This window comes from Pan troglodytes, chromosome 13, assembly GCF_028858775.2.
Source record: "Pan troglodytes isolate AG18354 chromosome 13, NHGRI_mPanTro3-v2.0_pri, whole genome shotgun sequence".
NCBI lineage: Eukaryota > Metazoa > Chordata > Mammalia > Primates > Hominidae > Pan > Pan troglodytes.
In genome coordinates this window covers 100,137,480-100,163,649 of record NC_072411.2, presented here as the reverse complement: position 1 = coordinate 100,163,649, position 26,170 = coordinate 100,137,480, and the positions used below count along the sequence as shown (strand labels likewise).

Here is a 26,170-nt window from a genome sequence, read left to right as displayed (position 1 = left end):
TTTCCATGTGTGTGCTGTGTGCATGTATGAGTGTGTGTTTCTAATTTCCAAACACAAATATACATGCACACTGCACATGCAAAAAAAATAAAAATTTGAAAAAGAAAACATCTATAAACTGAAAAAAGCTCAATCTATGAATTCACTAATTCCAAGACAAAAGAAAAATTCAACTATCTTTTTTTTTTTTTTTTTTTTTGAGACCAGTCTTACTCTGTCACCCAGGCTGGAGTGCAGTAGCATGATCTTGGCTCACTGCAACCTCTGCCTCCCGGTTCAAGTGATTCGCCTGCCTCAGCCTCCCGGGTGGCTGGGATTAAAGGTGGCTGCCACCAAGCCCGACTTATTTTTTTTTTTTTTTTGTAGTTTTAGTAGAAACAGGGTTTTGCCATGTTGCCCAGGCTAATTTCGAACTCCCGAGCTCAGGCAATCTGCCTGCCTCAGCCTCCCAAAGTGCTGGGATTACAGGCGTGAGCCACTGCACCCAGCCAAATTCAACTATTATATTTTTTAAAAGCTGCCTTAAAATTATTAACTGAGAGGTGCTCCTATGTATTTCTAAGAGCTTTATTGAGATATAATTCCAGAAAACAAACTGCACATATTCAAAGTATACAATTTAAATTTTGACATATGTCTAACATGTGAAAACACCACCACAATCAGGATAATGAGCACATATATTATTCCCAAATATGTCCTTATCCACTTTGTAATCTCACACTCCCCATTCCACACTGACCCCAGGTAACCACTTATCTACTTTTTGTTACTATTCATTAGTTTGTGCTTCCAGAAATGTATGTTACTGGACATACAGCATGTACTTTTCGTCTAAGTTATTTAACTCATCATTTTGAGATTTGGCAATTTGTGTCTTTTAAGGAATTTGCCCATTTCACTGAAGTTGTAGAATTTATCGGCAGAAAGTCTTCATAATGTTTGCCTACTATCCTTTAATATCCTTAAAATTTGGAGTGATGTATTCTCACTCGTTTTTTTGATTCAATATTGAAATGATGTCTGATCTTACCTTGATATTGGCAATTTGAGTGTTCCTTTTTTCCTTGTTTTACTAGAGGTTTATTAATTTTATTGATCTTCCCAAAAAGTCAACCTTTTTGTTTTATTGATTTTCTCTATTGTTTTCTATCTTATTGATTTCTACTGTAATCTTTATTCTCTTTTTTCTACTTTGAACTTAATTTTCTCTTTTTTTTCTAGTTTCTTAAGATGAAAATGGAAGTCTTTGAGAAATTTCTTTTTTTCTAATACATGTGTTAACTGCTATAAATTTGCTTAGTGTTAGTGTTATCCCATGAATTTGGATGTTTTGACACTTAAATTCAAAGTACTTTCTAATTTCCTTTTTAATTTCTTCTTTGATACAGGAGTTATTTAGAAGTGAGTTATTTAGTTTTCAAATATGTTGAGATTTTTCAAAGATGTTTCTTTTATTGATCTCTAATTCCTTTGTGGTCAGAGCACATACTTTATATAACATTAATTGTTTTACATTTATTGAGATGTGTTTTATGACCCAGAAAATGGTCTATATTGGTAACTGTTTTCTGTGTACTTGAAAATAATATGTACTCTGCTGTTGGTGGTGCAGTGTTCCATAAATGCCAATTATGTCCAGGTAGTTGATCATATAATTTAAATCATCTATATCCTTAATGATTTCCTGTCTAGTTGTTTTCTCCATTGAGAAAGATATGTTGAAAATTCTGACTATAATTGTGTAATTGTGTGTTTCTCCTATCAATTCCACTGGTTTTTGCTTCATGTATTTTGAAGCTCTGATATTAGTTGTATAAATACTTAGGGTTATTACATCTTCTTGATGAACTGATACCTTAATTATTATGTAATAACTTTCTTTATGCCTGGCAATATTCACTGCTCTGAAATCTACATCTGATATTAATATATCCACAGCAGCTTTCTTCTGACTTGTGTTATCATGGTATATCTTTTCCAGTTCTTTTCCTTTAAACTAATTGTGTCCTTATATTTGAATTGTGTTTCTTGTAAGCAGCATATTGTTTGGTCTTTTCATTTTATTCAGTCTGACAATTTCTGCCTTTTAATTTCATTACTTATACAATTTACAATACAATAAGAGATTTAAGTAATATACCTTTTTCAGTTGTGCCTCAATATCAGCAGAAGATTGGTTCCAGGCCTCCTCATTCACTGCTTGCAAATACCCCATTCACCCCTTGCAAATACCAAAATCCATAGATGTTCAAGTCTTTTTCATAAAATAACATAGTGTTTGCATATAATCTTTATGCATCTTCCTGTACACCTTAAATTATCCCTAGATTACTCATAATACCCAATTAAATGTAAATGCTATATAAATAATTGTACTGTATTTTTATTTGTATTTAATTTTGTATTGTTATTTTTATCAGTTTTTAAGTATTTTTAATCCATTTTTGGTTGAATCCACAAATGCAGAACCCCTAGATACAAAGGGCCAGCTATACTTATCCCTGCAGTTACTATTTCTAGCTCTCTCTCTTCATCTGTTTTTGTACATCCATATTTTGACCTGGCATCATTTTCCTTCAGCCTGAAGGATTTCCTTTAACATTTCTTATAATGTAAGTCTACTGGTGATGAGCTTTTGAAAATTTTTTTGTATAACTTTCATTTTTGAATAGGTATAGAATTCTAGAATTCATTTTTACTGGGTATAGAATTCTAGGATTACAGTTTTTGCTTTGTTTTCAATACTTTAAAGAAGTTGCTCCACCAGCATCTCATCTGCACAGTTTACAATAAGACATACGCTGTCTTTCTTATTTTCTCTGTACATGTCTTTTTTTACTGGCTGCTTTTAAGATTATCTCATTATCACTACTTTTGAACTATTTGGCTACAATATGCCTTGGTTGTTGCAATGGTTTGAAGGTGTCACCAAAACTCATGTGTTGGAAACTTAATTGGACTCCCAATGCCAGAGTGTTGGGAAGTGGGGCCAAGTAAGAGGTAATTGGGTCATGAGGGCTCCACCCTCATGAAAGGTGTTGTCATCGGAGTGGGATAGTTGTAGAGGAGGTGGCTTTGTTATAATAGCAAAACCTCCTTCATATGGGCTCTCTTGACCTTCCACCTTTTGCCCTTCTGGCATGGAATTACACTCACCAGATGCCAAAGCCATGCTCTTGGACTTCTCAGCCTCCAGAACTGTAAACCAAATAAACTTCTTTTCTTTGTAAATTACACAATCTGTGGCATTCTATTACAGCAGCAGAAAACAGACTAACTTGTTTTTCTCATGTTTCTTGTCCTTGGAATTTTTGAGACACTTGGATCTGGAGGTTATAGTTTTCATTACAAATGAGAAATTTTTAGCCATTATTTCTTAAAATTATTTTTCTTTCCTGCTCTTCTCTCCAGTTTCATACATATTAGATTCTTGAAGCTATTTCACTATTCTCTAATACCCTGTTCATTGTTTAAATTCTTTTTATTTCTCCTTTTATAACCCTTTTACTGAGATAATTTACATACCATAAAATTCACTCTTTAAAATATACAATTAAATAGCTTTTAGTACATTCACAAATTATGTAAACAAACATCATCATTATTTCTAATTCCAGAATATTTTCATCACACCAATAAGAAAACTCATACCCATTAGCAGTCACTCCCAGACCCCCACAGCCACTGGCAACCATTAGTCTACTTTCTATCTCTACTGATTTGCCTATTCTGGATATTTTATAAAAATGGAACGGTACAACATGTGGCCTTTGTGCCTGATTTCCTTCACTTAGCATAATGCTTTCAAGGTATACTCTTGTAGCATGTATCAGTACTTCATTTCTTTTATTGTTGAACAATCCAATGTATGAATATGTAATTTTGATTTATCCTTTCATGAGTTGATAGACATTTGGATTGTTTCTACTTTTGACTATTATAAAAAATGCTGCCACAAACATTTGTGTACAAGCTTTTGTGTGGACATATATTTTCATTTCTCTTGGGTAGAAATCTAAGAGTAGAATTGCTGGGTCATATGGTAACTCCATGTTTTTTTAACCTTTTGAGGAAGTGCCAAGCTGTTTTCCAAAGCAGCTGAAATATTTTACATTTCCACCAGCAGGGTAGGATGGTTCCAATTTCTCCATATCCTCACTAACACTTGTTATTATCTGTCTTTTTTATTATAGCCAACCTATTTGGTGTGAAGTCATATCTAATTGTGGCTATGATTTATGTGATCTTAGTGGTTAACGATCTTCAGCACGTTTCTATGTGCTTATTTCCTGTTTGCATATTTTCTTGGAAGAAAAGTCTATTCCAATCCTTTGACCAGTTTTTAAAAATTCGGTTTTCTTTTTATTAAGTTGTAATCGTTCTTTATAAATTTTGGATGCCAGTCTCTATCAGATATATGACCTGCAAACCTGTTCTGTGGGTTCTATTTTCACTTTCTTGGTAGTATCCTTTGGAGTACAAAAGTTTTTACTTTTAATTAGATTATTTAGAGTCAATGAACATATTAATATGCATCCAATCTCATTAGAGATTAAAGATAAAGAGAAATAAGATTTTTGTAACTTAGAAGATTGGCAAAGATGAAAATAAGAAAAATTAAATTTATCATTAGCAAAGATTTGAGCACTCTCATAAACTCCTGGTGGGGTTTTAAATTGAACAAGTTTTCCTGAGACTATTTGGCAATGTATCTCAAAATCCCTAAAAAACAAAAATGAAACAAAACAAAAAATCTCTGTATCCTTTGACCCAACAATTCCACTTCTAGAAATGTATCCCAAAGAAAAAGTTGAACAACTTTGCAAAAATGGATTTTATTATTGGAATGTTTATATAACAAGAAATTAGGTGAGTAAAATCTAGCAATAGGAGATTGGTTAAATATATTCTGGTAAGCCATATAATAAGATACTGTGTAATTATTATAAATGACCATTAACTTTTTTTTTATTTTTTAAAGACAAGGTCTTACTATGTTTCCCAGGCTAGTCTCAATTCCCGGCCTCAAGCAATTCTCTCATTTTGGCCTCTCAATAAATGATAATTTTCATCAAGTTTCACCACCTATCATGTCCTCAAGGTCCAGATGTAACATAAATGAATGAAAAGGCTCTCTAGAAAATTGGACAGCATATGCCCCTTTTGGAGAGGGCAGTTTCAATTAATTGATGCCAAGCAAGAAAGTATATGTGTGGTGGTTGTGAGGTGGGGAGTGGGAGGTGTCCTATGTTGTTAGATTATCCAGTATTTTAAAACATGCAGGACATTGAATTGTACGTAACATTTTCTGAATTTCGAAAGCTGTCTATTGCTTAAAGATTTTTTTAAAAAATGTTCAATGGCCAAATAAAACACATCATTTTTGGACTAGATTCAGTTCAAAGGCTTGGAACTCTAATGTAAATACACATTTATTGACACAGAAAGATATCCATAACATATTGTTAAAATTTTAAACACCCTGCTACAAACAGTTTATATAATATCTCAATTTTGTTAAAATACAAGCATATTTACATATATGTATAAACTCTAAACAGTGTCTAAAGGGATATAAATCAAAATGTTATTAGTGGGTAATTTTGCTTTTCTGTTGTATATAGTTCTCTATTTTTGTATTTTTTATATTGACCATTAATATTTTATATTCAGAAAATAAATGATACAGTTCTTTGTATCTGTGGTTATAAAGGTAAGAGTTAATAGTCTGGTTTAAAATGTTAAGAATAAACTTAAAATCAAAATCACTAAGTATATAATCTTGCACATGAAATCAGACAGACCCAAGTTCAAAATCAATTATTCCATTTATTACCTCAGTGGCTTTGGGCTTTCTCACCTGTAAAATGCCAGTGATAATACCCGCCATCTCCACCTCAGATCCTATTGGTGATGTAAAAATGAATAAATAAAAATAGAATTAATATCTAAAATACTACGTTCCTAGCATCACCAAATCTAAGTAGATAGAAGAGAGAAGGGGGCTTTTTCTACCACAGTTCAAGTCTAGAAAGGAGACAGATGCTCCTCATAGAATGTAACAATGTCATGGAGGCATAATACACAAAAAAAATTGTTTGTTTTTGCTATTCTATCTGGAGGCAGGAACATCACAGGAGACTAGGAGACTTTTCCCTTGCCACCTGCACTCCCAGAATCCAAAGCTCCTCCCTGCTCCACATCTCACTCCCCATCTAGCAAGGACACCCAGTGGAATGAAGCAGAGTATGGCTGACAACCCACTGCCAGAAATAGCATCAGATGAGGCAGAATCCATATTATGTTTTTGAGAATTTTTGGGTGGGTCCTAAGTGTGAGTAGAGCTCTGGGACAAATAAAATAAACTAGAGAAGCTACTTCCAAGGATTGGATTTGACCCTGGAGTAAATAAATGTATAAATATTGTTTGAGAGTTTGTCATCCTTTATCTCCTCTTCCCACCTAACTGTATATCCAGTAAAGACATGGATTTACCAAATAGAATTCAAGTAGATGAAGAGGTACACTAGTAAAATCAACCAATCAGCTGATGTAAGGTGGGTTTTGTTTCTGTCTATAGAACCTCTTTTTCACCACAAAGGGCTTAACACCTGCATTCCACTATTCCTCCTACCAGCAAGTTAAATATAACAGAGGGTAAAGAAATTTTTTCAGGCCATTGTAGTATCATTGGAAACTTGCCTTCAAATGACTTCAGGTACCTCCTCCTCGAGTGCCCAGTTTTAAACCCAGGGAATAATTTCATCATATCTGGTCCATGGAAATAGCAAACTCTTTAAGATATTTTTGATGTAGTAACCCATTTTCATTAGCTTTGCTTTTTCAATTCACAATAAAAGAAAACAATAAGTGTTTTTTTCATATCTTTACTCTTTCAGTAATGTGCAACATAAACATAATAGTGTTAAGAAGTCAGAAATAACACAGAAGCTATAGGAGATGTTTATATTTGCAAAATTTCAACAATTATCTTCTCTAGGTTTCCCCAAATTAGCATATTTGTTAATCAAATTAATTAAGAAGCTTTTCAAAATAAAAGCAATGTTTTAAATAAATATATTCTTTCATAACCATAGAACATTTAGTTCTGTTGGAGGTAACAAACATTATACTCAAGTACTTTATGAAGACATTAGGGTAAAAATTACCTAGATGCAATTATAAATGTACCCTAATTAGTCATTTCTTTTTGCATGTATGCTTTTCTGTGTGTGTTAGGGTTATATCATAGATGTGTGGTAACTGGTTAGCTCTTAAATTATCACAAAGATATTATCAGACCCACAGAATTTATATCAGCTCAATGTGATGATATGATATTGTTTGAACAATATCTTTAAATTTAAATTTAGTACCCTAAATTACATCCAAACAAAGCCAACACCTCTAAGCTGCCATGTCTGTTATAGAAAATGAGTGCTAGACTCTCAGCTTGGAAGAATGAGACCTTCCTACAAATCTCGAAATTATACAACAATATTATTGTCACATCAAAATCCTAATTGCAACAGAGCTTTCAGTGTGTTTCAGAGTACCACACAGGTAGGTATAAATTCACTTATGATCAGCTTTTCTAGTGAAATCATATGTTTAGTAAATGACTACAGAAAACTTCCTAAAAACTGATTTTATTTAATAAATATTTTTTAAAGTTTTCTGACTGAAGAAATGACCTTGCTAATCTTTTTAGAAATTCTCATCATCTGTTTAATCTTTCATTCACTTTTATTTCTACTCTGATTCTTAGGAATTTTTCTAATCTATATTTAATCTACCAAAACATCTATGCTTTGATAAATTTGGCTTCCTTCAATAATAAGCTATGCTAAGATCACTAAATTAAATGTCAAAGGCAGAGAAGTCAAATTAAACACAGTGACAGGTTACAGTAAGTGCTCTTTAGAATTTCAGATTAAAACAATTGTCCCAAAATGATCAAGGAATAACTCACTAAATGAATAATGCAACACAGAATAGATTTTAACAGAATTTCTCTCTCTCTCTCTCTTTCTCTCTCTCTGCCACACACACACACACACGCACACACACACACACTCTTCCACAGGCATCCACACAGGGGTGTTGACACATGTCTCAGAATTTAAAACACTGATACTAAAGGCTTTAATTTAGATAAATTAACTACACTGAAATACTGACATTGTGAAAATATCTATGTCCAATACCCCATATAGGACACCATTTTGTGAACTTATAAAACATTTAAAGAAAGAAAACAAGAATGAGAAACCAGAGTCCTTGATAAGATGGGTGAACGTGTCAATAATGCCCAGAGTCACAGCTTCCCATTCTCCTCACTACTTTCCTTCTCTTCTATGGCTTCCAGGCTGCGCTTGCTCTTGGCCTCAGCACTGCTGCTGGGGGCTTTACTCAGTCCACAGGACAGGCATGCCAGCTGGATCTGCTTCATGTTTTCTATAGCTTCATTCTTGGCATTCTTCAACAGATCTCCTTGGCCCTACAAACAGAAAAAAACAGGCATCAAAGAAGACAGTTATGGGCCAGGCATGTGCTGAGTGACATCACTCTTTATGTTCTTACTGCCCATTGCTGAATAAGGAAACAGACCCAGACCTGCAAGCTCACTTTTCCAGGGTTTAACCCAAGGTTCTTTTCTAACATTATTAAGTGACTTTGCTTGTTAAGCCAAGTACCTCAACCTGAGCCTGACCAGCTGGCTATGCAATTGCTGGCAGTCCGTTGAGATTCCTGTTGTGAGGAACCCTCCTCTTTATGTGCTGAGGACATCAACTCTTCCATCACCATGGTCTGAGACTCTGCACACTGCTGCAATACCTACCCCGCCCAGATCCAGCATTCCTAGTCTTGGGAGAAAACAAGGAAAGAAGCTCTTCCTTAAAGAAGTGAAAATAAAATCTCCCCCTCTGTACAAGAGCTTACAAAGCAAAGTGTCTTCTGTAAAGTAAGCCACATACACTTATGCTTGGTGAGCTGGTTTTTAATATACTGGGTCATCCTTGCAATCTGCCTGTTGTTAAATTATCAGTCACCCACATTACTTCTGCCTTTTCCATCATCCTGAAGATGATGTTCCCACCTGGCAGATGGAGAAAAAGAGTCTCCAGAGGCAAAACAAAAAGGAAATGAGGATTGCAAGGAACACATTAGCTGTCATTTACATCAGTGCCCAACAGAGATCTTTTCCTGCTATTTTTATTACTTATTTTAGTTCACTGTTATGAAGATAAAGTGCATATACTGATACTGGCCCAAGGGCTGAATGACTGAGTGTGGGGAAGCAGGGACAGGTGTCTATGGCGCATAGACAGAGGAAGAAGTAGCTTCTTCCCTCTCCTCTCCATTTTCATGGCAGTGCCTGAAAGTGTGACCTTGAAAGGACAATATGGGTGGATATGGGGTTATGACGATTGCTGGAGCATTATTCTACAAAGCAGAGGCTCAGAGAAAGGATAATTTACCTATTTTATGAAAGGCCAGTAAATGCTTTTTCCTTAGGGTGTATGAAGAAACTTGTATTTTACAAAAGCTTGGAATATTTTATTTCTCAAAACCTAAATATGCACTTGCCAATTCTATCCTCCATAAAAAATAGCTAAATCCTTCTAATAGCAGCTTTTAATTATATGGGATGATTAAATAGTTAGGCTTTGCCTGATGTTTGTGTTAAAGCGAACTTCTTCTCAAGTACATCAATTATGGTATGGGATTTTGGAAGAAGAGTTGGAGGTGGACAGTTTTGCCTTCTCCTGAGGAGAAATGAAGCTGAGCCTGATGAGGTTAATTGACTGGCCCAAGGTCACAGCTGGTTAATCGCTGAGCTGGGACTAAAGTTCAGGCCTTTGGCCTCCTGCATCAATGCTCTATTCCCCACACCATGTTTACAATCTAGTCTGAGACTAAAGACTAGAGATTAGAGCCTAAAGACTCTGTCAGTGAGAGATGTATTTTCTAAAGAAAAAATATTTCCTACACCAGCAGACTTTGGGAAGTCTGTTCTTAACACTATAGACATCACGAATGAGTCTGCTCAACAAACCTGCACATTCTGCACATGTATCCCAGAACATACATTTAAAAAAAAAAAGTGAAGTCACATCCACTTTGAAAAGTGCAACTCTTCAGTAATAATAATAACAGACCAACATATGAAGTGCTTGCTCAGTGTGGTCACTCTTTGTGCTTTATACATGTTCATTCAATCATTCATTACAACATCCCTATGAGATGGGTACTTTCATTATTCTCAATTTACTGATTAAAAAAACTGAGGCCCAGAGCACAGTCACCCTTCCCAAAGTCATACAGCTGCTAAGTGGTAGAGCTGGAGCTTAAAATCCAGCAGCTGGCTCCGGGGTCTGTGGTTTTAACCACTACCTGATAGGCATCTTTTAACAGCAAAGCAGGCACTCTCTGCAGGGCACCCTAGAGACTCCTATTCATTGTTACCCATGGAAGCAACGCAGATAAAAAGAAAAGCATTGCCCATGTGACACAGCCTGACACAATTTAGAGATAGCATCCAGAATCAGGAAGACAGGGCAGAGCAAGAACACACTAGCAGGGACGAGGGTTGGAGCATCTTCAACCAATTTTTATCTGGGCCATTTTCTCTTCTGCAAAAATGATGAAAATATCCTTCAGCCTTCCTCACAGTTCTAAGATTAAAGACAATATGTTGAAGAGCTCTTTATGATTTAAATGATCATAAGTATAGGAATCACAATGCTATAAGGTGATTTAGAAAGTGGTTAACATTATCTGCTACTATATATAATAAGTATCTTGGTACTATCTATATTTTATTAAAAATTTGACTAACATTTAAAATGCATCTACCAGAGTCTGTTTTACAGAGATATGTATAATGTATATGTACTACTATATTTTTAAAGGAATCTTTCCATTTATAAAAAATCTATTAGTAATGAGACTATATCCTCCTTCATTTTCAGAGTATTACTTTTAAGTGTTCCCTTTTCATTTAGTTTTGAAAGTTTCATCAAGAATTTTAAAAGCATAGCAGTAGCAAAACTGGCAACTTTCCTAATTGCAAGAGAACAGTGAAACATACAAAAACATCATTTTATCCTACTAACGCATAAAATTCTCACATCCCCTTTTCCCACAGCATGGCATGAAACATATTTTAATAATCCAGAATGTCATCTCATTGGTTCTAAGAGGTGGCATCCAAATGCCAGACTGTGCCATTTCTGGTAAATAGAAGTCAGTCTCTGTAGAAAACAATGGCCAATGGGAGAAAACAGTTTGTACCAGTGCATAACTAACACAACTACATCATCTCCTGATAACCCTGGAGACAACACACACTGGCTGTACCATATAGGCAAAAAAAAAAAAAAAAAAAAAAAAAAAAATAGGTAAACTATTAACTAATAAAAGAAGCAAAACTGAAAGGCTGTGTTGTGAAGAGTGTACATTGAAACATGATATAAACTTCTATTTTCTCTTTTTTTATGAAGGAGGAATAGCAGTCATCTTTCTGTTCTGTGGTTCCAGGAATCACAACCTGCATCTCTTCTTTGGGTCTTCCTAATCAAGGCACCAGAATCAGAAAAGACACATTCTGGTGAAAATTGTAGAAGGTGAATTTGATTGTTAACAACCACCACCCTGGCATTTTCCCTTGGCATGCTGACTTTTTTCCCATTTTATATGCAGCAATTTTCCCTAATCATCTAGCAATCTCTTTCTCTCTATTCTGTCACAAACACCCCCAAACTTCTCTTAACCAGCCAGCTTATACCAGATCTCCCTCTGAACGTCTTTGTCCTGTGTATCATTTCCTCCAAAATATATTAGGTACAGCAGGTGTCCCCAACCCTGGGGCCATGGACTGATACCAGTCCCTGTGACCTGTGAGAAACCAGGCTGCACAGCAGGACGTGAGCAGTGGGTGAGTGAGCATTACTGCCTGAGCTCCCACTCCTGTCACATCAGCAGCGACATTAGATTCTCAGGAGTGTGAACCCTATTGTGAACTGAGCCTGCAAGGGATCTAGGTTGTGTATTCCTTATGAGAATCTAATGCCTGTTGATCTGAGGTTGATCCAGTTTCATCCCAAAAACCACCCCCCGACACCCGCCATGGTATTCAGGTCAGCCAAGCCATTTAAAGGTATTCGTCTATAGTATATATTTAAAGAGTAACCTAACAAGTCATTCTTAAGAAAGTGTTTTAATCTTATTCTCCCTAAACAGAGGTCTTAAGGGAAGAGGAGGAACCCCAGGAGAATTCATTTTATTTGGTGATATAGAAATGGAAACACCTCTTGTATACTAAAATAAGTTTAGGATTGTTATGGCATGAAATGCAGAATTAATGTACAAGTTGACCACTGAACACTCAACTTGAAAAAAAAATGTCAAGCTGCTGCCGGCATTTCTATACTAGCAATCTCATGGGGATTTGAAGTATCCTCTGGTACTGGGGATCCTTCAGGAAAAAAAAAAAAAAAGAGAGAGAGAAGGATGCTTTAACTCAAAGGAAAGTGAGGGTAATAGAGAGCGCCTCAGGTAGACTGATGCTGATGGGACAACAAGACTAATAGAAGTCCCAAGAGCAATGGCCACCATTTAGCCTCCACAGTGATTTGGCTTCTGAATGTAAGGTTCCATTGGCAGGTCCAACACATTTAGAAAGTAACATGGACTCATGCAAAGCCACAGAGATCATTATAGAAATTCTGAATTTAAAAATGAGTGATAATTAGTGAATATTTTAAAAACAAACATTAAGCATTCCTTATTAAATCTTTCCAACTGCATTAAATTATAATTAAAGTACATTATCTAGAAATCAGGAAATAACTGATGCAATTTAGATTGCAAATTGGGCTGCCGTGCATTGCTGTGGTGATATATCACCACAATTTTGATTACTACTAATAAATTTACTACTGACAAGAAATATTGTCACGACACTAAACAGCAGCTAACATTTACTGAACACTTAATATACTAAACGTAAACCAGTTCAAATACATCTCATTATATCCTAACCATAAAATAGGGTAGAATTCTAAATATAAATTATCTTTTAGTTATATATCTTATAATCCATCAAAAGATATTTAGGATTTCTGTTACTTCCATTTTTACCAAAAAATGCAGTCCTCCCCCCACCAATGAAAATGGTTTTGACTACAGTCTGGCAGAATTATTCACAAAAGACATCCCAGGCTCCTTCACACCCACTTTTCCCATGAACCGCACTATCCCTTGTGATATTAGTACACAAAAGAGCAGGAGAACATCATAACTAGTGTTCTCATCACGTGTAAAGGAAATGAGTGGGTTGTTTCAGAGCACACCACAAATATTTAAAGCAGCTAATTGGGACTCTGGGAATAGGAAAACCCTCACATATACAAAACTACACACATAAACAAATGCAGCTCTGTCTCCAAGTCAACTCGTGTGAGTATTTTTGAGCCCACACTCATCAGCAGACTGGGTTTTCTGATATTCTTTTATCCATGGGAGAGTCCATACCCACAGTAGAATCACCCTTGGACAGTGCTGCAGTAGAAACCAGTCACAGACATCATAGTGGGATGAGTAGTTATTTATTTGGTCCATTGATGGACCATATTGTGGAGGGCTGTGCACAACTGCCATCTTACTAATTCAAAAACCATCCTTTGGGACGCTATCTTTTAAGAAGTTTAATCCTTTGCTCTGAAGAGGTAAAACAACTGCTACAATGTCCTTCATTTGAGAAATTAAAACAACAGATCAAAAATGTTTTGATGTCATGTTAGACTTTTTTTTTTTTTTTTTGATGTTACACTCTTGGTATGTTACGCTGTTTGGAAAACTGGGTGAAACTATTCAAAGATGGCCTGGAATTCTTGCTCTCTAGAATGAAGGCCTGTCTGTGTAGGAATTATATACAAGATGTTAACAAGAGTTAAAAGGCACAAAGGTGCAGCTATTAGGAAATTGCATATAAAATAACTTAATTTTGCACAAAAATAGAAGTGTCCACTGCACTAAGTTATCAATGCTCAGATTTACTGTTTTGCAACACCTCAGCAACCAAATATTTCAACTGCATTCTACTTGCTATTTAAAAAGTTAAATTTTTACTCCATGAACACTCAAGAAATATGGATGAATAGTCGTAGAGTAGTTCTGTTCTAACAGTCTTGGCTGAATGAAGCTTTATCTGTTATTCTTCTGAAACTCTAAACCCAAAACAAATGAAACTCTGCTTTTCAAATCTTTATTATATAATGCAATAAAAATAATCTGTACAGGAACATGAAGAGAATTACACTGGACATGCTCACCTGAGACATTAGATTTTGTAACTGTATATAAAGTTAATTTTTTAATTAGTTACGTAAAGGATGTATTTTAGGATTGGTCACAAACTCTGATTAATTGAATACTTCTGAAAACTATGGAAACTGAATATAAATAAATCTTTTTAGTTCCTGAGAATCTAATTCTCAAGAAAAAATAATTTATAAAGTATAGAAGACACTTTAAAGAAATGTTAAGAATAATTTAATGCCAAAGGGTCCACAGAAAATTGTAAAATGCAGCAGATGACATGTTTAATAAGCCATATGAAAGGCTCAAAAAATTTTGAAATCATACTCTGTTAAAATTCAACATAATGAAAATTAAATTTGAAAGTTAAATTTGAAAGATCTTCTTTTACCACATTTCTTTCTCAAATAACACCCGCATTGTTTCAATAGCTTTCTTATCAAGCTTTCTTTGTTACAACAGCTTTATTTATCAAGAAGTCTTGGTTAATTTGAATGTTGAAGAAATGAAGGACCCTAGTTACTTCAAAATAGTAATTAACTGCATTTTAAGCAGAAAACCTTTGTATTAGCCATGTTTTTTAAAATAGTTTCAATATAAGGAGACAATTTTATGTTCTTGTATATATAGAATTCTACATATAAGTGAAGTCTTTCAACATTATTTAAACACTACTCACTAATAATAATATAATTTAAAAAACCATTAATAATCCAGCGGCAACAATGCTGACAATAGGTCCTGTTACTGGTGGAAAACATCTGTATCACTCAATAAAACCCACTGCATTGAGATGCACTTGTTGACCAGAGCTTAAAAAAGAAGTATGGGCCAGGCGCGGCCAACATGGTGAAACTCCGTCTCTACTAAAAGAACAAAAATTAGCTGGGTGTGTTGTTAGGCGCCTGTAATCCCAGCTACTCAGGAGGCTGAAGCAGGAAAATTGCTTGAACCCAGGAGGTGGAGGCTGCATTGAGCCAAGATCGCACCACTGCCCTCCATCCTGGGTGACAGAGCATGACTCCATCTCGGGGGAAAAAAAAAAAGTATGAAATTTAATGTTTCAAATTCTCATTTATTGTCCCTGTTATACCTTGTTCAAAGCTATGTATATGTGAACTGAGATACACCCATCTCTTCCCTGTGCTTTGGAAACAATGGTGGTCTCTCTTAGCTATTAATGAGGACTTGCACCTTAGTTTTCATTTTATTCACTTATCCAGCAAACAAATATTTATTAAACAATAACTGTATACCAGACTTTGGCCTGAGGTTCTCAATCTATCAAAACCAACCCTTTGAAACAAATATTTTGTAAGGCTTTCTTTATTTTCATAAACTTAAATTCATAGATAATATAACCTATTTATGTATTATTAAAATAAATATAATACCCTAGCTGTAATATAAAGGAGAAAAAGGGAATGGTCATTTAAAATAAAATAACATGTATTGCCATATGTGAATGCTCAGGCAGGCACACCAGAAACCTGAAGTAGGCAGATGCCTGTACTTAATATGAATGCAATTAGATATGAAAGAGAAATAAGATCAGATGCCATTCCACTCAAAAAATACATATTTAATGGAAAATGATAATGCAAATGTAGAGACAGACACTAGTATGAAAACAAATAATGGCAATAGACTAGTTGTATTTGCATAGAATAAAAGAAGGAAAGAAACAACCTCAATTAAGGTCGGCATAACATGCCAAGACAAATACAAACCTTCACTGTGGAAAGAAAAAGCTGATAATCCCATAAATGAGGAAGTAAATAATGTCCATACACCACATCAAAACTGCCAAATCTTTTTTTTTTATTTTGAGACGGAGTTTTGCTCTTGTTGCCCAGGCTGGAGTGCAATGGTGCGATCTTGGCTCACAGCAACCTCCACATCCTGGGTTCAAGCGATTCTCCTGCCTCAGCCTCCTGAGTAGCTGGGATTACAGGTACGGGCCACCAGACCCAGTTAATTTTGTATTTTTAGTAGAGATGGAGTTTCTCCATGTTAGTCAGGCTGGTCTCAAACTCCTGACCTCAGGTAATCCACCTGCCTTGGCCTCCCAAAGTTCTGGGATTACAGGTGTGAGCCACCACGCCCAGCAAAACTGCCAAATCTTTAAAAGTACTCCAAAGGTCATTGTTCTTGTGATTGATAATACCAGCTGATACTTTGTGGGACCCAGGCAGATGCCTACCACGGATTATCAATAACAAAAAATAAGGTATCAGGTTAAAACCATTATCTGACTTCCCAATTTGTTCCAATATTACTGTGTAGCAATTATATGATCAAGTGGACAAAATACCCAAGGTGAGTAAATTATTCAATAATTTGGAAACAATGTCTTTATTTCATTTAGACTTACCTCTCAATAACTACCTTTTACTCAAGTACTGGCCTTCAAACAACTTCTTGTAAAAAATAATAATAATTAATTAATATCATATACTAAAGTATTCTGATTTGTATTTTAGAGGGTGATATGGTTTGGCTCTGTGTCCCCACCCAAATCTCATGTTGAATTGTAAACCCCGGTGTTGCAGGAGGGGATTTGGTGGGAGGTGAATGGATCAAAGGGGCAGATTTCCTCCTTGTTGTTCTTGTGATAGTAAGTTCTCAGGAGATCTGGTTGTTTGAAAGTGTGTAGCGCTTCCCCTTAGCTGTTTCTCTTTCCTGCCACCATGTGAAGATGTGCTTGCTTCCCTTTTGCCTTATGCCATGACTGTAAGTTCACTGAGGCCTCCCCAGCCATGCCTCCTGTACAGCGTGAAGGACTGAGAAAACAAAACAAAACAAAACAAAACAAAAAAACCTCTTCTCTTTATAAATTACCCAGTCTCACGTAGTTCTTTATAGCAGTATGATAACTGACTAATACAGAGGGTTTACTCAGGCAGGACTTAACAGAAATCTTGCAGGACACAGGACATTTTTCATCATGTTGTACTGCCCTGCCCAGAGCATGACATCAAATATTCCTGTCTGTTTCCACTAAATGCCAGGAGAATCCTCCCAATCACCTCTACAACTTCCCAGAACACAGCCTAGGGGGCAGTACTGCACCCATTGAGAATCACCAGGCTGGACTCTGGCGGTTACAAAAGTGAGCACAGACATCATCCCTGCCCCTACGGAACCTAAGTCTAGTGTGGGATACAGGTATATATAAAATAACCACAAAAATAAAGTTATATCTAACCTTAAATTATGCTAAGTACTTGAGGGAAAAGAATGTATTGCTGTGAGGACTAGGAGATTAGACAAGCCTCCCCATAAAAAGTAACAAGAAAGCAATGATTTGCAAGATGAGCAGGCATCTTCATTTATTTCTTGGCATCTTATGATCAGTGAAACACAGTACAAGGATTTTTTTATTCTTGCCTGGAGGAGAGGCAAGAATCCTCCTCCAGTCTTACAGATACAGATATACATGGTATGGGAGAGTGTTCTGGAAGGTTACCGCCTTTATGGCACAGCACCAAATTGCCTAATACATTCCATTTTTCCTTACGTTTTCTCTATTTAGGATTTATTTTGTTTCCTTGACATTTATACTGAAAGAAACACTGAAAGTGGAAAACAATAAAGTGTCATTTCGTGACAGTATCACTGAGTTCTGCTAAATAACCGTTCTTAGTAATTATTTCAAATTTTCGAGCCATTCGAAGGACTCCTTTTATAACCTTCAGGTGAATAAATGGACACAGGAAAGCTAAAAAAATACATTGCCCAGGTTCACACGAGAAATAAGTGTGAAGGAAATAACTAATAATGCCGGCTTCCCAGGCCAAGAGTTGTTTTTCTTAATCTCTATATTGTTTATTTGTTTTTTTGTGTTTTTTTATTTAATTTAGGTACATTACATGATATGGTGCACATGTCATCAAATAGATCTATTTGACCAAATAGAAAAGAAAAACTAGCTTAAGACTTCTTTGGTTTATAAAAGAATTTCTTGATAGAACTTCACGAATGTCCCAGACATAAATACTATCCTTGTGCTGATATTTTGATTTCTAACTTTTGTCTTCAGTGTGGGTACAGGGTTTGGAAGCATTTAATAATTTTAATCTGAGCCAGATTTTCGGAAAACTGAAATACAAAAGCAATGATAGAGGATTCATGAGTGGGATAAGTGCTGGAAAAAAGGACTGGTTTTCACTTCAAAGGTATCGTCATAAGCCCTGATGGATCAGATCCAAAAAGAAGATTATTAATGAATCATATTCATGACAGGCATCCGCTGAACGTTTTGAAGGATGCTACTAATGTGAGGCCTCATCAGTCAATTCTCAGGGCCCCTGTACTGATTTCTCCTTGCAGCACCCATGAGCCCCCCCACAAGCCTTCCACATAAGCTGGCTGCCCAAGATGGCAGAACACACTAGCTGACGAGTGGAACCCCAGGAGTGATGAAGGAATAAATCTGATTCTAAGGATTCCTCATTTCTCTCATAGAATAACAATCTAGACTAGTCTCTAGTCTCTAGACTAGTCTCTAGTCTAGAGACTAGAGACTTTGAATCGTAACCATATTGCCATTCTTATAAGTGAATTTACAGCATAAGCTCCACTCTTACTGTACCTGGGCTCAAATCCTGGCTCCAAGACTTACTAGCTTTTTGACCTTGGGCAAGATCACTGGGTGCCTCAGTTTCCTCATCCATAAAATGGCTATAATAATTGTACTCACCTCATAGATTTTTTGTGAGATTAAGAGAGATAATACCTCTAAATTCTTTAGAACAATGCCTGCCATACATGGAAAACTCTAATGATCGTTAGCAATTATTATTCTATTATATAAACAGAAATAACAATGTTGTAGATAAGTCCACTGTCCTTTGCCTCATAAAAATGTGAGGAAACAAAAACATCTTGAAACTTAAAAAGACAAGTTGACAAAGTGGAGAGAATAAAATGCGACAATAAAAGCCAGGATTGCATTACTCATTAGTCCAAAAAAAGACCCCATGTTTAAAATAAAAATGACAATTGCATTAATGTGGCAACTTTCCTTGGGGGATCCCAAAAGGCATCATCCTTCCCTCTCAAAAGCTTATTTTCTTACTCATAATTTAGAGGCTACAACATTGTTCAGTGTCAAACACCAAAGCGTTGCTCACTATTGGAATAAAAAATGTAAAACAGCTGTTTCATTTAAGCCAGCAGAGAAAGTAAAAATGACCTGAAATCATTTGTCACTAAAAGAAATTAATGCCAAACATTATCTTTTGTGACAGACCTGTTTTATTTCTGAAGATACCATAAGACAGGTTCCTACGGGGGTGCTCTGTTTAAGAAGCCATCTGTCTGCTTTGGGCAAATGACTGCAAGCCTAATCCACTTACAGAAAATGTCAACAAAATTGCTTCAACACCAGTGAGCTGAATAATAGAAAACCCCAAGCTAAACTTTAAAAATATGATTCAACTGCAGGAAGCCTTATGAATTTAGGTTTGTGTGATGATACTTGTATTCTAAGAATTTTCTTGCAGTCATTTTGACAAAAGAACCATTCAATAAAATAATAGCAGTCACTGCTTGTTTATTCCCTTGCTCTCTGATCTTTCCTTCTCATTATTGTGATCATCTCCCTCTGTGTCAACAGAACTAATAGGATAGGACAGAATATTAACGTCAATCTTTAGCAAGGTGATGAAGGTAATTAATTGCATTTCAAATGAAATTTAGTAACAGATCGTGATTAGCACAATAAACAAACACTGTTTAAAAGTTCCAACATCTCAAATTAACTTTCCATGGATAATAAATGACCCTGAGATCTGAATTCATACTACCGCCATGAGTGTCATAAGCCGAATACAGAAGGAGCTTCTATAGAAATCTCTACCTGACCAACTCATGCTATTCCCATTTCAAAAAAATCATTTATAACAGCTTGAAAGACAGAGGATGGCCCAAACCCCAGAGCAAAGGCTATCAAGATAGTTACAAATATTAGCAAAATATTTTTTAAATACATTCTGGTATTTGGTTGGTAAGGTTTCACTCTAAAAAGTTACTGTTAAATTGTTGCTCAAATTATTGGTTACTTGATCCATCCAAAAAGTAATTCTGCAAACATGCCAGAACAAAAGTGCAAATACAATAACAACAGTATACCATAGAGTGAACTGATCACAAAAATGGCTTCAGCTGCTTCACCACCTCCACAGTGCTGGATTTCAGCAAGTAAATTGTTTTTCATGACATCTGCCCCGTGTTACACAACTCCAAGGGCACAATTCACCCTGCCTTCTACGTGCATGGCATTCCCTACAGCCAATGAAAGTTGTACTACATCTGGTCTAGATATGTCCTTTTACCAAGGACATTTATTCTTTATTCTCTGCTAAATCATAATGCTTTTAAAGAGGCTGAAATTGTCCTCTTTGAGAGTGAATCATGGCATGTGTATGGCTGGCCCATCCCATAGCCTTGTAGCCACCCTTCTATGCTGGCAAGAGTTCCAGGTTCAGTGTTAGCTGAAGTGGCCAAAGAGTTATTAGCAAGATATTTCTAAAGGGGCAACTTCTTCCACCCTCCGCCCAATGAGTCAGGTTTTAATGAATGAGGCTAAGGCAGCTATAAAATAAAACATGCTACTTCTTAGTTAAATCAAGGATGTGGCCAACTCAGCTTCCTCCACAATGACTGGTTTGGAGATTTGGTAATTAATGAGATATTCACTCTCGGTGCCCCAGATTCAGCAAAGCATTTATTTAAACACCAGATTAATGTTACTGCAAGGAAAGTCAAGACTTATTTTCTCTAATCTGAGACTGGCTCCAATTTCAGATCTCAGACTCAAGCCATCTACACCAACAGACTACTAGTTACACTTTTTCCTCCAACTTTTTATATTATTTAAAGATTTTTCAACCCTACACAAAAGTTGAATGAGTAGCATCCATATTTCCCAATTTTTCAGATTGTGTCGTGTTGGCTTGATCAACTTATCTACCCCCATCTATCCAACAATGTATACTTCACCCTAAATACCTCAGTGTGCAGACCATGAAAATGAGGACATTCTATATAACTACAATACTCTTATTAAACCCAAAGAAATTAACATTCATTCAGGAATTGCATCTGATATACAGTACATATTAAATTTCCCCAGTTGTCCCAAAACATCTTATTACTTTTTTAAAAATCCAGAATCCAAACACACATTAATTACTAGCATCATTGAAAATAGCAACTCAGTTACGTGAAGTTAGAGTAAAAGCATGAGTGAGGGAGAGTGTATTGGGAAACGGAACAGCAAATTCACAGCAGTAAATACCACTCACTCAGAAAGACAAACATTTCCACAGCTTCACTCCTGTTGACTTTATGGAATATGCACCATTAAATCATCACATGCACTTGTCAAAACATTTCTTCTAAATGTCAAATACCATCACTCTTACATTCTTATTTTTAAATCAACTTTGTAAGTATATATGCCTGGAAAAAATTCACCATACATTCACCAAACCCATTCAACTTTGTGAGTGTCATGATAAGGCCTCCCTAATCCTTCCTATCCAGATTTCTTCCCAGAATATCTTACTGTGAAAATCAAACTATCAGTATCTAGTGGGAGAGAACATTCATATTCAATTCCTTAATATGTCAGTAGTTGAGATTTCTTAGAACTTTGAATATGTGGACCCCCCCCAAAAAAACACATTTTTAAAGAAACTTTAAACTATCACCATGTAGAGAATCCAGAAGTTTGTCAGGCCTTATGCAATGCTGTCCATGTCCACAGACCTCTGGTAAAGAAAACAGCCCCACACTGACCTTGAGTTGGAATGGCCCTGCTCTAAAAGGTAAGAACCAACCACCACAGCCAAAACTGGTTGGACCAAGGATTCACCACAGCCCAAGTGTGGCCAATCAGTAGCTGACCAGTGACCTATGAGATGTCCTGATGCCAGGCAGTAATGACAGCAATTAGACAAACCAATTGGATTAACTCTTTCCGAGACTGAAACTGAAAAATTCTAAGAGTCTTAGTTGGTTGTGAACAGAATGAAGTGCTAGAAAATGTAGAGAGGAATAAAAGACCAGCATAGCTGAGCCCCTGTAAGGCCACAGCACTAGAGTGAAAATCTACAATTCTTGCTCTTAAGGCAAGGAAAGGGGAAATGGAAAAGGAAAAGATAACACAGTCCTCTAAAGCCTGCTTCAAACGTGAAGGATCTTCTAGCCTGAGATTCCATGAGGCTGCCCATTCAGTGGCTCCTCTTCTTTCTAGGAGATGTGTTCCCTGCATCGTCACATGCAGTCTCACTTCAAGAAGCCTGAATGAGTCCCGTTTTATTTTAAATGAGAAATGATAGGCCTGCTACAATTTTAACCACACCATTTGATTGCTTGATAACCAAGGCAAAATAGAGTTTAAACCATGTCCTGGCTAAGGCTTTCAAGCTTCTTGCAGAGAAAACCAGAATCAGTCAAAAGGATAGAAAGAATAGGGGTTATGGCTGATGTCTGCAGTGGGAAGAATGATTAATAAGTTATGAATTGACTTTGTGACTTTGGAAATGTCCCTAACTCCTGTGGGCAGCAGTTTCCTTTTCTCCAAAACATGGGGATTTGACGAGACGTTCTTTGATTTGACCTCATATGCTAAATGTCTACTGTTTATTAATTGGGGCTCAGGTTAAAATTGCTATGTTAAAATTCATCACCTAATTGCTTACAATAATAGAGACTGTCTCGTGAAAGATAAAAAAGCAATTAAAGTGCTATGATAGTGGAATAGCAGAGTTCTGTGGGAATACGTACAGGGATACCTAACTCTGTTGAAGATGGGAGGCAGGAGAAGGTGAGGTGTCCATGAAGGCATCCTGAAGACTCCGTACCTGAGCAAACACCTGAAGTACAGATAACAGTGCCCCATGCAGTGTGAAAAAAACAGGATGGGGGCTCCCAGGGAGCAGGGGTACAAGCAGGGTTACACACTTTCAAGGAAGAAGGGACAGTCCATGTGACCACTCAGCATGAAAGCATCCCTGGTGCCACTGAAGAAGTGGAGAAAGTTCCATGTGGCTGGAGTAGTGCATGGAAGAAGAAGGCAATGAGAGACGAAGCTGGAGGGGAAGGAGGGGAGCTGAGAAGACAGGCCACAATGAGTTTCAGAAGAGAAGTTAAGAAGGAGCTGTGGGAAGCCCTGGAAGGGCTTTAGGAAGGGAGAATGGCCATGACCAGCTTTACATTCAAAAAGATCACTCCAGCTCTATGCTATGGAGTGGGAAAAGGATAGAGGAGAAATGACTTTTCACTAACTCAGGTGATAAATGAAGATAACTAAGGTGAGGGCTATGGGAATGGAAGTTTCCTAGGGAGGTATTAAGGAGGTTGACCCAACGGTGCTTGCTAACCAATTAGAGGTGGAGAGTTAAGAAAAGGATCAAGGATAACCCCCAGGATTTAGGTTTGGATAACTCTGAGTTGTCATTTATTCATTCAAGTAGGAATTCCAGAGGTGTCACTGAGGGTAAGCAGGACATATGGATAGAGATAAGCACAGCTGGAGACATGCCGACCTTGCTGTGGCTGAGTGACCTCCCAGGTACAATGCCTGGGAGGTAATTTGATATATAAACTATATGGGAGGATGAGCAGGGATCATCAAGAGATAAAGAGAGTGACACCTGGGCCAAAAATACACACTTGAGATTTGACAGCATGGTGAAGATAATCAAAACCCTTTGCATGAACTGTGTCCCCCAGGGACAGAAGGTGGAGTGAGAAGATAGCCTAAGCTAGAACCCTAAGAAATACCAGCATTTAACAGAATAGCAGAGGAAAGGGAACCTGCAAACGATTCTGGGAAGAAAGAGCCAGAGATGTAGGAAGAAGAGAGAAGGGGGTGGTGTCCCAGAAATCAAGAGAAGCACTGTTGCAAGAAGTGGGGAGTCAGCCTGGGAAACATCACAATATTCTATCTCTACAAAACATAAAATTAGCAGGGTGTGGTGGCATGTGCGTGTAGTCCCAGCTACTTGGGAGGCTGAAGCAGGAGGATTGCTTGAGCCCAGCAGGTTGAGGCTGCAGTGAGCCATGATCATGCCACCACAGTCCAGCCTGGGTGACAGAGCAAGACCCTGTCTCAAAAAAATTAAAAAAAATAAAAAGTAGGGAGTGCTTAGCCACGTAGAATGTTCCCAACTAGTCAAAAAAGATAAAAACTGGAAAAGTGTCCATGAGATTTTGTGACAAGGTGGTTATTGGTGACCTTGGTGAGAATGATTTAATGGAGTGTCAGGGGAAGAAGAAAGATTAAAGTTGGCTAAGAAGTGAGTGGGAGGTAAGGAAGCGGATTCAGCAACTATAAACAACCCTGTTAAGAAGTTTGACTATGTAGGCGAGGAGAAAGAAAGAGGAAGGAGATGAGCTGAAGGAGGGCTGAAAGTCCTTTAGAAAAGCCCGTTTGTATACACATTGTTGATGAAAAAAGCAAGCCAAATTCTGTAAAATATTTGAAGAGATTTATTCTGAGCCAAATGTGAGGACCATGACCTGTGACACAGCCTCAGGAGGTCCTGAGAACATGTGGCCAAGGAGGTTGGGTTACAGTTTGATATTTTAAATTTTAGGAGGACATAAGACATCAATCATGGTTTGGTAGGGAAAGGCAGGACAACTCGAAGCAGGAGACTTACAGGTCATAGGTGGATTCAAAGATTTTTCTGATTGGCAATTGGTTGAAGGGTTTAAGTTATTACCTAAAAAACCTGGAATCAATAGAAAGGAGTGTCTGGGCAAAGATAAGGGGTGTTGTTGGAGACCAACGGTCTTATTATGTAGATGAAGTCTTATAGGTGGCCATCCTTAGAGGCAATAGATGGCAAATGCTTCCTATTCATACCTTTAAAAGGTACCAGACTCTCAGCTAAACTCTTCAGGATCAGAAAAAGACCTGGAAAGGGAAGGGGCTTCTCTAAAGAAGGTAAATTTCCCCCACAAGAGACAGCTTTGCAGGGCCATTTTAAAATATGTCAAAGAAATATATTTTGGGGTAAAATACTTGATTTTTCTCAGGGCCTGCTATCTGTCATGTGATGCTATACTGGAGTCAGGTTGGAATTTGGTATCTTATTGCTACAAAGAGCCTACTTTGTCTTAAGATCTCTGTTTTAATTTTAAGGCCGATCAGTTCAGCCTGAATTCCAAAGGGAGGAAAGTATAATGCAGCGTATCCAATTCCCTTTTACCATTGAAACTGCCTTTGCAAAATTATGACTGAGACAGTGAAAGAGATCCAACTTAAATGACTCCATCTTGCCTCTAACCTCCAAGCTGGGCATAGGCTGAACTAACTTTGGGAAGAACTTATAGTTTATGGTTTAAAACAAGGACAATAACATCCCTTTCCTAAAATAAACCTCCTTCTTGACTACTAACAGTAGCCACAAGATTAGAAATTATGGTTTAGGAGTCATGCAGCTGGAGGCTACAAGATTCTGACCCTCCCTAAACTGCTCCTAAGATCAGTACTTGAGAAGTTTTGCAGACCCTGCACTTGATGGATCAACTGGCACCACCATATCAAGAAATTGGCCCATCTGATCCTGTGATGCCCACCCAGGAACGGACTAAGCGCAAGAAGACAGTAACACCCCATGATTTCCTCTCCATAATTTCATCTCCGACCCAGCCAATCAGCAGTCCCTGACTCACTGCCCCTCCCCTCCCCCAAATTGTCTTTAAAAACTCTGATCCTGGGGAGACAGATTGGAGCAATAATAAAACTCCAGACTCCCGCACAGCTGGCTCTGTGCGAATTATTCTTTCTCTATTGCGATTCCCCTGTCTAGATGAATCAGCT

At 37.0% G+C, this 26,170-nt stretch overlaps 1 protein-coding gene across 2 annotated transcripts in view; it reads right to left on the bottom strand.

The window, feature by feature from the left end:
• Positions 1-551: 551 nt before the first annotated feature.
• PLCL1 (phospholipase C like 1 (inactive)) overlaps positions 552-26,170 on the bottom strand; it is a 352,562-nt gene continuing 326,943 nt past the window's right edge. For both annotated transcript variants that reach the window (XM_001169560.6, XM_054679198.2), the window contains one exon: positions 552-8,503. In XM_001169560.6, the coding sequence (XP_001169560.1) occupies positions 8,321-8,503 (183 nt within the window). In that variant the 3' untranslated portion in view covers positions 552-8,320. The remainder of the gene's footprint in view (positions 8,504-26,170) is intronic.